The 12,907-nt window shown below is 43.0% G+C and overlaps 1 protein-coding gene across 11 annotated transcripts in view; it reads left to right on the forward strand.

Moving 5' to 3' along the window:
• Window positions 1-683: 683 nt before the first annotated feature.
• auts2a (activator of transcription and developmental regulator AUTS2 a) overlaps window positions 684-12,907 on the forward strand; it is a 392,003-nt gene continuing 379,779 nt past the window's right edge. For 10 of the 11 annotated variants that reach the window (XM_079508630.1, XM_079508639.1, XM_079508643.1 and 7 more), the window contains exons 1-2: window positions 684-810; window positions 3,168-3,881. In XM_079508630.1, the coding sequence (XP_079364756.1) occupies window positions 3,606-3,881 (276 nt within the window). In that variant the 5' untranslated portion in view covers window positions 684-810; window positions 3,168-3,605. The remainder of the gene's footprint in view (window positions 811-3,167; window positions 3,882-12,907) is intronic. The other variant, XM_079508637.1, reaches the window with a different exon arrangement.

Genomic DNA, 12,907 nt, shown 5'->3' on the forward strand with positions numbered 1-12,907 from the left:
GATGATGATAGAATAGGTGCCCCCAGGTGTCCCTGAAGCAAAATACTATAGTCTAGTATCAAACCAAATGATAATCTGACACCTGAGCCAGTCTGCACAAAACTTAAGTGTGTCAGTAACAGAAAGACCGGAGGCTGATAATGATCTGGTGTAAATTAGGCTACGTGTGTGTGTGTGTGTGTGTGTGTGTGTGTGTGTGTGTGTGTGTGTGCGCGCGTGCGCATGCGAGAGAGAGAGCGAGAGAACTACCGGTAAGTTGCACGTTTGAAGTCCTAACGCCTGCAAATTTACGGTCATAAATAGGATACTTTTCTGATAATTTCTGACTGTATTTGTAGGAATTTGTTTGAATTCAAACTTTTATTATTTCAGGCTATAGGCTATACTCTTCCAGGCCAGCTGTGTATAGTCCAGTAACATGACTGTAGCCTATAGATTTCAGTAGCCTAAAATCAACCAAAGGCTATATTATTAGGGAGGGATATGTGGCCAAAAGGTCTCTCAATTGTGCAGTGCGTGCGTGTTACTGTTACACGATGCGCAGTTCATTCCATCGTGTTGCAAATTCCATGGACAGCACTATTTGTGACGAGGAAGAAGCGTACAGCCTGTAAAGCGGCACTGCGGCATAGCCGTATCACTGCGCCCGGTCCCTTCTCTGGGATCCCGAAGCACGGATTGAGAGCGGAGATACCCTATGGTTCCTTGCGGGATTTATTTGTCAGCTCAATTTCTTCTTGTGCTTTATCTTTTAATGACCTTTCGTACCCGAAGCCCTGCAACTTGTCCGGACGGTCCTCACTTCTAAGGGTTTGCATTTCTTGGTTTTGCATGACGTGTCTTGGAGGAAGAGAGGTTCGCTTTGTGTCTTAGTGAAAATTAAGCGGAGCTGGAACAGGAGGCAGTGCCAGTCGCTGTTGTGGGCTGGACTGGATACAGAGCGTGATATCTACTGACAGAGAGAGAGAGGCAGACAAAAAGGACTCAACGAAGACAGGGAAAGAGTATTTTAAAAGGAGAGGACTAGAAAAGGGAGGACGAAGGGGAGAATATAGGTTTTGAACAACACATGTGAAGCGTTATTTATTTGTATGTGTGTCATTAGATGAGTGGTGGCACGGGGGCATCAGGTTAAAGGGATAGGTGCTGGGGGGGAATGCCGTTAGGACCGTCAGGAAAGGTGAAATTGCCTTTTGGGCTCTAGCCTACTGGAGAAAACAGCTGCATAGAATAGGTTGATTTGGGCTCCTTGCTGCATAGACAGGGTTGGGATGCTGGTTTGTTGTAGCTACCTTTGTTATGCATTAATTTGCAGACAATTTTACCATGATTGTAATTATGATTATTGTAGTTTGAAACATGTGCAGAATAATGTAGCATAATATTCTATACTACAGTTAAAACAAACTTGCATAGTTACTAGCATATAACCTTTGGCTCGTAAGATTGTGTGAAGTTAAAGATGGTGACATAATATTGGTTCTTGGTTTGCCTGGTGATGCAAAAAAGGTGTTTCTCTGTCTTTGAATGTCCACTAACATTTAAGGGCAGAATGTACAATTTAGATAGTATTGAACATGCCTGTTACAGTTTGCTGATTCAGTTCCCTGTTAAACAGGATACCACTCGTGTGATGTCATGGAAGAGAATTGATATTCTGGACACATACAGAACCCATATGTGTTTTAAGAGTACACTGCCAGAGTGGCTTGCAGTGGCTCTAGGCCTAGAGTAGGCTACTGTAGGCTGTCTGGAGAATAATTCAGAATTAGACCAGAGCTGTTGAATGTTGCATCCCAATGTGGTAGGAATAAGGTGACAGGCTAGCATAATGAAACGGTTGACTACTATGGCCTGCTGAGATCTGTGTTACAATGTGTGATGGTGAGATCATTTTAGGGTCCAGTATATAGTTTTCTTGGCAGAATTATCTCCATAAACATTCCCCAAGGACAGTGTAGAATTCAATTAGCCATGTCTTACAGCTAAGGTGATATCGAGGCAGAACTTAATTGTGGTGAATTGAGAGTGGTGTGCTAGTAGATGACATCACAATAAGAGAAATAGATCAGCATGGAGTAGTATGCATGCAGTTGAAAAGAGTCCGCAGACAGTCTATGCATATATGACTAACACTCATGTGAATGGTTGATAGCCATATCTTCACAGTTAGAAATTAAACCAATGCTTCATCGTAGATGTACCAAGATGTTATACTATGCATAATGAATGAAAGCTTATTTTGCATGTGGTATTAAGCTACATAGTGTACGAGTGAAATGTGCTTCGACATGGTTTAATTATGCAAATTAGTTCAATTACCATAGCAGATATGTTAGAGCGTACTCTAACAGCATTTTAATGCAACTGTTGATTCAACGGAAGCTATGCTGTATATCTCAGTTTGATAATACACATTATTGTTACAGTAATAGGACCAATGTTAACATGAATTACTGACAATTACTGACATTGTCACACTTGGCCACCTTACAGTTCTACTATAATAAGTCAGATGTCAACATTACTTTTATTGCGAGAAGTTCACACAAGGCAAAAAAAGCCAAATGTTAACACCTAATCATAATCAGTGGAACAAAAATATAATAATGCACAGTGTATGTTAACCCATTTTGGGCGGGAATCCCTTTTGGTGTTTTAAACATTATGTTATAATTTAGCTATTGAAAAATAGCAGATCTACAAGCTCATAGCGCGCCACCGAGTGGCGCGCTATGAACTCGTAGGTCTGCTATTTTTGAAAAATCGTTAAAATGTGCCTCAAATCTTTCAGAAAATTGTCATGATTTAGAATGTTTTTTTTTTTAATTTTGACGTCAGGCCTGAATGGGTTAAGTGGAGGATGTACAGTAGGAGACGAGCTTCAGAGACACTTAGAACACAATGATCTCAGCCCAGGGCTCTAATGACTTGGCAAAGTAGGACAAGATAATAAACTCAGCAGATGATCCCACGACCGCCCGACACGTTTCAGCCCACATTAGGTAGAATAGTAAAAACCCTAATGTACTTTATATCATCACCTTTTACGAAAATGTCTCACTGATGATCAACATATTTGAGAATCAGCAATATCATTGCTAAGCAAACATGTTACAAATATTTTCTCCTCCCCCCCCCCCTCTCTCTCTCTCTCTGTCATCTAGGAGGCAAGAACAAGTAGATTTCTTGTGAAGAAAGATGTGGCATCAAATGGCTATCTCATCATGGCGGGACATGTTCACTGACCAGACATTTTCTTTAACTTGAAATATTTTTTTCTTTCTTTTTTTTAATCTCCCCCTGCTGGTGTTGACAGCCTGATTGCAATGTTTTAAAATACCATCTCAGCCTCTGTCTCTGGATTGTGATGGACTGCCCCTGGGGAGCTATGCATGGAGCCTAGCCAGTGGACCAGTCACAAGCCTTCACCCGTTGGATATTACCTGGTTACCTTGGATTTTATTCGTTGATATAACCGTTTACTTGGGATATTTTGGAGTTCTGCTGCACCAGCCGAACGTTCATCCGTGCCTGTGGTCACCCTTGAGAGGCTCAGGTTATCTGTATAAAGAGGAGGGATTTATCCCCCCGCCCTCAAGGACATGGATGGCCCTCGATCCAGTGGCCTCCGCAAAAAGAGGAAGTCGAGGTCAGTGCGGGATAAGGGGCACAAATCCAAAGGGATAAAGAGCAACAACAACCATGTAAGTGGTGCCGTCTTCCGCTTCTCCTCCGACTCTGAGCGGGAGGGGGGCAGGGAGCCCACGTCCTCCCGTCCCAGACCCCCGCGGAGAAAGCGAAAGGAGTCTACTTCAGCCGAAGAGGACATCATCGATGGCTTCTCAATCACCAGCTTCGTGACACTGGAGGCGTTGGAGGTGAGTTCTCTTGAGCCTGGCTCTGCTGCTGCAGAGCTGCTCTTCAGCCATGGGTGAGCTGTTCCAGTGGATGGACGGTTTGATGTGTTTGGTTGTTCTTTTTTGTTATTGTTATTGTGGGTCATCATCCCCATGAATGCGGCTGGCTGCCTTAACACTATGTTAAGATGATTACATGAGTCTCTCTCTCTCTCTCTCTCTGTCTTGCTGCACGGGCTGCCTCTGGACTTGGCATCTTCTTGTATGCATATTTGGTTGTTGTGTGAGCTGGATTTCAACAGATGTGGCTTTAAATGAGGCGCTGCAGCCATAGATCTCTATCTGTGTCACTCAGTGCTGGTTGTTGATGTGTGCACGGCTCAGGATTTGTTTTCATAAGACAGTTCCCAACATGGGCTACATCAGGGATTGGTTAACTATTACGCCTGATTTATGCACTGTCGTGCGGCGGTGTCGCACGCTGAAAATAGCAGATCTACAAACTCGAGCTGCTGTTTTGTTTACACACGCGGAGGAGCATAAATTAGGCCTGCATTATATTGATGGTTTGTCTGTTTTGTTGAGTTACTAGTAGAGGAACAACTCGAGCCATGTAATAACGCTGGGCCTGAGGTTTATTCAAAGTGGGATTAATGTCTTTTGTGCAGGCTTTTCCACTTCTTGGAATGCATGAGCTGCATTCCAGCTGTGACTTATGACTCGCTCGCTATTGTATACAACAATACATTCACCATCCCGATAAGAGTATCTTATGTACACATCTTATTAATATCTTTTTTTTTACAGCGAAAGAGCAAATTCCTTGTTTGCTATCTAGTGTTAATGTTGTGCCAGATATTATAGGATATTTAACATTAGTTGAGTCCGCCACGGAGGAGCTTTTAAATTTCGTTTTTCTGGCCCAGGCAAGTGTTTTCAACGGCCTGTAGCAGGCGCTGTGATACTCGCGGTCGGGTTTTTCCACCACCGACCGAGAGAACAATAACCGGTCAAGACACCACACACAGCAGTTTGTCACTGTAACATGCAATTACGGATATTTGGCTCTTCAAAGTAAGTGTTATGCGCGATAAAACCCTGGCAGTAAGCTATTAATTAATGGCGGCGGATTTTAAAATGTTAAATCTTTTTTAGAAAAGTTTCACATTTTATCAAGTCGTTTTGAAACTAGCAGATTCACATCAGGCATCGCAACGCGTTCTGAGCTTGTAGATCGGCTATTTTCAAATAGTCTGTATATAGGGTTAAAGTCTTTAAACTGATCTTAATGATCTAGTTGCATTTGGCTGGGGACCTACTGGAGTCCCCCCAAGGACCACTGGACCACAGGATATCCCATAATCAGCTTACATTTTATAGTGTTCCAGTTCCAATGTTGTCTGCTAATTTATTTTGTTATACATCACTTCCAATTGGGGAGATGGGGGAGACCCCTGTAATAGAACAAACACTATTGCAATTATTACTATAGAGCCATTTAACACTTCTAACAGCAAAAAAAAAGAACGGATCACTTACAAACCTTTGACTTATCAATTTACTCCTGTAAGACTAAGTGACTTACAACCTTGCCAATGTCTCGAACCAGAGACATATTAACTGTGAATCCATTGTTGTGCTTAGCATTCCTCTTTGTGTCTTTTATGTATTCTATTCATTTTCCTTCATAGCTTGCACCATTTTCATCAAGATTGGTCAAACCATTGCACTTTCTTCTGAAACATTCTTATGTTGGCAAACATTGGTACACACACAGATACCCATTTACTCACTCACTCACTCACTCACTCACTCACTCACTACGGTCAGTCACCATGGTAATTCTATTTCTACGCTGATGCCTAATGCTAATACCAATTAAAGACAGACAGTATAACATAATTCTGTGGACCTAATTACAGTACATTAGAACTGATAAAATTGTCCCTGAAAGACTGTTTAAATGTTTGCAAAGTCTCAATCCAGTATCTGATTACTGGCTTTATGCTTGTGAGGATAATTGATTTTGACATTTTAGGGATGTTATTTCCACTTGTAACTGTGATCATATAAGAGTAATAAATCACATTATATAGCAGAATCGTATCAAATCAATTTGATTTTTACAAAACAGCTTGTCACAGAGAGCTTTATGGAACAGTACAAACTAGAAAAAGTGCCCCTCGGGGCACAGGTCTCCACCAGGGCAGGTCAGGTTGTGGCCTCCTGGTGGCGCTATAATAGGCCAATGTGAAAAGGGTGCCATTTCTTCATATGCCTTTGATGGCAATTGGATGATTTGAGGCATTTTGTTCCAAAAATGTGTTTTGCAAAAATCAATCTGTTGGTGGCGCTATAACAGGCCAATGTGAAAAGGGTGGGATATATTCCTCAGCCTAGTAAGAAAATGTGTGAAAGATTTCACGTAAATTGCATGCTGCGTTCATGATTTGAGGCTTTTGTTCAAAACAGGGCAATCTTGCAAACTGTGAAATCCAATTATAGCCAATTAGGATGGTATATGAAATATCCAGATCCGAATTGAGCACATGACTATAGAGATACTGTGTAATGATTTGTGAGATTTTTGGACAGAATCTGGAGGAGTAATATCAAAAAATGTGTTTTACAAAAGTCGGCCTCCTGGTGGCGCTATAAAAGGCAGATGCGGAAAATGCAGGTGAAAGGTTTGTCCTTGGCCTCTAGGGAGTGTGCATGCAAAGTTTCACGCAGATCGGTGCAGTTTCAGGTTAAACATGTGAAAAGCTGCCTCATGGTGGCGCTATAACAGGCCGTTCTGGAAAACGTGGGGCAGAGGTTCATCGTTGGCATCCAGGGAGTGTGTGTGCAAAGTTTGGCATCGACCGGGTTAACGGTGCCGGAGATTAGCTGGTAACAGACGGACGGAAGGAAGGACGGACACACACACACACGGACGGAGTGCAAAACATACTCTCTCCCCATGCCTTCGGCCTGGTGGAGACAAAAAGACTACGAGAAAGAAAGAACTAGAGAAGAACAAATCAACAACTAGGCTTTTAAGATATGAAGGCACTGTTTTTGTGTTTTAAGGTTCAAAGTTTCTTTATCTTGTGTACAACGCCTACTGACAGTGTGTACAAAACATTTGATGCCATTTGTCCAGCGTATTTCTTTTCTTCCAGAGCTCTCCTGCAGAGCTGGCCCACGCCATAATTGACATTAAATTAACAATGATCAAAATGAATCATCTGGATTGCAATATTAAGCAACGATAATTTTAGTCATATTTGTGCAGCCCTTGTGTAGAGACTGTAGAGAGTGATAGAACTCCAGGATAAGAGTAGACCTTGCCAGACAATGTCATGAATCTCAAGGGTGAAGTATAGTTACACCTCAGATGCAGCAGATTAAAACGGGATTTCAACTGTGACTGCTGCAACAGGAGACAAGGACGCAAACCCACAAAGCCGTATGCCATGGATATGAATTGATTTACTCGGTTGATTTTTAATACTGCACTGTTTTTCCGTAGGCTTTCCTTGGTCTGGATGTTGCTAGTACTGAATGCTCCCCCAAATCCTTTTCCTGTCCAGATCATGGTTTATTGAGGCTGAAAGCTGTGTCATAAGCAAATAATGGATCATGCCAATCTATATTGTCAGCATTTCACACACAGCATCATTTCATACAATAAATTATGACTTTTGTGTGTGCATACGGACTTCCTGTTCTTTTGGTTTGAGGAGCAATGAAGGGGGTATGTCCAGGGTTGTATTATCCCCTGCCTCTCTGTCATTTGTTTATTATTGCCGGTGGGGACTGGGGAAACGTTTTATCCCTGCTTCTGGTCAGGCCGATTTAAATACATACATACTGTATGTTTGATATTATTACAACTGAACAAGTTTATGCAAAAAGTCCCCCTATGTTTTTTAGTTTTAGTTCAAATTTTGAGTAGCCAATTATTTTACAACCTTTTCACCCTAATGTATGTAATTTGTCATTATGCCAATTAATACCTCCCACTTGCTGTACCCTATACTCACCTGCCAGAGAGGAGCCCTCACCAGGAGGACATAGAGCCTTCGTCCTACTGTTTGAGTCAGTGTGCGTGTGTCCTTGGTCCTATTCTGTCTGTCTGTCTGTCTGTGTGTGTGTGTGTGTGTGTGTGTGTGTGTGTGTGTGTGTGTGTGTGTGTGTGTGTGTGTGTGTGTGTGTGTGTGTGTGTGTGTGTGTGTGTGTGTGTGTGTGTGTGTGTGTGTGTGTGTGTGTGTATGTCATTCTTTTATTTGGTTAAATTATCACCTATTTTACCATACTAAAATAATCACACATGTACATTTTAGTTTCAGCAGAGATTTTCTACAATTTAGGCATTTAGCAGACGCTCTTAATCCAGAGCGATTTACATTAAGCAAGAACAAAAAGCATGGCAATACATCATATACATCACGCTGTATTGCGCTGCCAGCTCAAAGCTGACTAGTTTATCACGTAGACTAGAAGCTGTCCTTTTCCTGGAGCCAGCTGTGCCCATGTGGAGTATAATACATCTGCATTGCAGACTTAAAAACAACCCTTTGGTGGTTTGTTTGCCAGCCCTTTATTCTCAGTAGTGCTCCAGTGGTTTAATACCTGTTTTACCCAATGAAGACAAGCATAGGCCAGCACTGGTGTCTCTTTTTCTGTCTCAGCATACTGTAGTTGCATCCTGATGAGGTCAGGACCCTAGAGGCATAATGCTGGTTGGTCTCCATCAGTCACCACGATGCTGCAGCAACACTGCCCCTGAGCCTTGATGCTGCAGCAACACTGCCCCTGAGCCTCGATGCTGCAGCAACACTGCCCCTGAGCCTCGATGCTGCAGCAACACTGCCCCTGAGCCTCGATGCTGCAGCAACACTGCCCCTGAGCCACGATGCTGCAGCAACACTGCCCCTGAGCCACGATGCTGCAGCAACACTGCCCCTGAGCCACGATGCTGCAGCAACACTGCCCCTGAGCCTACCTGTTGGTCTCCATCAGTCACCACCATGCTGCAGCAACACTGCCCCTGAGCCTTGATGCTGCAGCAACACTGCCCCTGAGCCTCGATGCTGCAGCAACACTGCCCCTGAGCCACGATGCTGCAGCAACACTGCCCCTGAGCCTCGATGCTGCAGCAACACTGCCCCTGAGCCACGATGCTGCAGCAACACTGCCCCTGAGCCACGATGCTGCAGCAACACTGCCCCTGAGCCACGATGCTGCAGCAACACTGCCCCTGAGCCTACCTGTTGGTCTCCATCAGTCACCACCATGCTGCAGCAACACTGCCCCTGAGCCTCAATGCTGCAGCAACACTGCCCCTGAGCCTACCTTTTAAATGTCTGCAGAAAGATCAGCTTTACTGTATTGTATTTAAGAGCAGGAGAAGTAGTTTGTATGATGACGGTATACATTACACACATTTCTGAAGGTTGCTTCAAAGGCAATCTATTTTCTTTCATCATAAGCTTTTGTGTTGTGTGCTGCAAGATTTGGACCAAAGCAAAGTAGCGTGCGTCAACTGACCGTACAAATAAGGGTGAACTCTAGGGAGCCATTGTTAAATTGGGAGCTGGCTGTCGGTGCTGACATTGTCTGACAGAACGGATATTACCCATGGCTGTTGTTGCGTGCATTGGCCTGTTTTGTGATAGACACAGGGCTGCAGAAATATATCTATACCTACTACCTACGGCAGGGGTATTCAACTAGATTAGGTCGGGGGCCACAACTGTAGAATGATTGTGTATGGAGGGCCGCACAGCGTGCGCGCCAAGCACGAAATTGTTTGGATTCTACAAATGCATTTTGTGTTCAAACACAAAGATTTATGTAGGCTAATACATTTGTGCACAGTATGAGCACAGGGTGATGTCTATACAAGAATATGCTATACCTTAGTTAGAATAGACCTATTTGACAGAACAAGCGTCAATGAGCACTAGCTGAAAATACAAACACACACACACATAATAACTTAGAAATCAGCTAACTGCAAAATGTTCAAAATGTTCATTTTGTGCGTGCGTGCGTCCGTGCGTGCGTGCGTGCGTCCGTCCGTCCGTCCGTCCGTCCGTGTACAGCTAATCTCCGGCACGTTAACTCGGTGCAATTTACGTGAAATCTTTCACGGACTTTCCTACTAGGCTGAGGAATATATCCCACCCTTTTCACATTGGTGGATTTTTGCAAAACACATTTTTGAAACAAAATGCCTGAAATCATCCCTTTTCACATTGGCCTATTATAGCGCCAGCAGGAGGCCACAACCTGACCTGCCCTGGTGGAGACCTGTGCCCCGAGGGGTAGTGCAATAGATTACCTAACGGTGCACCCTATCGGTTTCACTTTGAACAGGGTTTTCTTTCTTGTTAAATCTACCGAGAAGTTGTTATTCAGCACATCCAAATCAAAGCCTTCCACCTACCCAGCAGCTAGTTGTCCTTCACAGCAGTGCTCTTGGAGGCAGCTGTTTTACTGAGAGGCACAAGGCTTGAGCAGCAGCCTATCACAACACTTTAAGAAAAAAGTCAATCAAGCCCCCTTCTCCACACTTGGACCCCAGGCCAATTTTACACCCAGTTCAATTGATATGCATCGAGTTGTAAATCTGTGATCTGTGATATTGTAGAATGCAATACTGTGTATAGTATATTTTCCAGTCCTACTGTTAATGTACAGTAGCTCTATCATTTCCCTAATTTAGCTGTGACTGTGAGCCTCGGTCTAATAGATGGTGATTTAAGCCATCCTGTTTCTCAAATTTCTCCATTTCTGCATCCTTAAATGGCTGTTAGCCTTCTTTCCAAACCACCTCCAGTGTTTTTCCATAATGCAATTTGTCAGTATTCATCTTTACCTACATGAAACGGTTGTCAGTGTATTTGCCGTTCGTTGCTACAGTATGTGATGTTTCTCCTTATGGCTAATTTATACCTTGTCACTCACTGAAAATCACTCGCATGTTTTTCAGTTGAAAATCACTGATTTTTATTGAGTGACGCAGTCATGTCACTTTGATGAAGTATAAAATAAAATGATACTTTACACTCACTGGTCATCTACCGCCTGTCCAACATTCATAAATAAAACCTGTGTATAAATTGTGTCTTACAGAAGAAATGATCTGAATTACCGTACTCACTTTTTAATTTAGCAGCATTACAGTTCGATTGCTATGCCTCAGGGATCTTGTCGGGGTCTTGTTCTAATTAAGAATCTTTGACGCTAACCAGTGGGGCTTGAAACAGCTGTCAAGCCAAGAGCAGCAAGAGACTCGTTGAATTGCATGGTCAACAATTCTCAGATTATTATTTATCATTATTACAATTTATTCTAGCCATATATTGCTTCTTTCCCTGCTGGCAATATGGAGGGAACAAAACGATACTTCAACCCTGAGGATTATACTGTATCCCTACTGGACATGGACTTGGATGACGTGTTGTATTTAGATACTGTAGCATGCTAAACTCATTTACCATATGAAAACAGGAATAAATAGTTTGTCTTTACTTTTAACTTTGAATCATTACAGCAGCCCACATTTAGGGTGATATTCCAGTGAACAGAAACCTAAAACCATAGCTAATAGGCTAATTGCTCATTTTCAACACACACACACACACACACACACACACACACACACACACACACACACACACACACACACACACACACACACACACACACACACACAACCCTTGCAAGTTGCAATGCACTCCCTTCCCAGACCCCTTGTTAGGATGTTTAGACGTTTCTTTTAATTTATAGATCTCTGTGGGCCTGAAAGTATTTGTGCAACATGGACATTATTTTGAATGAACGTATAATCGACGTTCGACAATATATCGTATCGTGGCCTCTGTATCGTGATACATATCTATCGTGAGATTGCAAGCAATATACACACACACACACACACACACACACACACACACACACACACACACACACACACACACACACACACACACACACACACACACACAGTTAAGTTTTCTTTTCATGATTTGTACAGAGATGCAACAAATCAGTTAGCCTTTCAGTCCTGGAGTTCACTCATAATAAAACAGCCAGTGGCACAGAGTACAGTATCTGGACCCAGAAGTGTGCCAGTTTTCATGCTGTGATGTCAGGAGAGGTAGTGTTACAGAGGGGAGATACATTCACTCCCAGTGGCTGTAAGGACAACACTTTCAACCCATCATGGCATCCATTAAAAGACTACAAACCCATAGTCAGCAGGGCAGTCAGGACAGTGGTGGCCCAGCTGAACCAAAGGCTATACGGCACGCTGATTGCCCCCTGGTGAGGGCGATGAAAGAGAAGGGAAATAGTGAAAATGAGTGCATCCCAAGTCTCTTAATTGCATCTAGTCATCCACATGTCCCCCTGTTGCGTCTCTTGTCCTGGAGTCTTAGTACCTCCCACCAATGATGCATGGAGAGGAAAGGAAGAAATATGTTTTTAGAGAAAGCGCCATGTGACGAAAATTACAGATTACAGTAGCACAGCTGGATCTGCTCTGCTGCAGTGCCAGTGTCTGATTCTGTTGTTACAATTCACACTGATATTAGTAGCTTTCATGGCTCTGTTTAGAAACATGTACTTGCATTGACATTGTTATTGAGTCATTTGTCACAGTCACTGATAGGTGAATGTTATCTGCTCATTGATATGGCAATGGCAGCAACAGTTTAATTAACCTCAATCTGCATGTCAATCTGCTCTCTGTCTTTCACTCTTCTCTCTCACACACTCTCTCTCTCCCAAGGTCTATTTATTACATTTTATTCTCATCTTGCTACACTTGTCCAGTGTTTCATGATTACTACTGTTGCTGTTAGAACGCCTGCATTTCATCAAGGGCATCAATAGTGATCTTATCTTATTATCTCTCTCTCTCTCTCTCTCTCTCTCTCTCTCTCTCTCTCAAACACATGCATGCACGGATTACACACACACACACACACACACACACACACACACACACACACACACACACACACACACACACACACACACACACACACACA

This window comes from Electrona antarctica (genome assembly GCF_951216825.1).
Source record: "Electrona antarctica genome assembly, chromosome: 8".
Classification (NCBI taxonomy): Eukaryota; Metazoa; Chordata; class Actinopteri; order Myctophiformes; family Myctophidae; genus Electrona; species Electrona antarctica.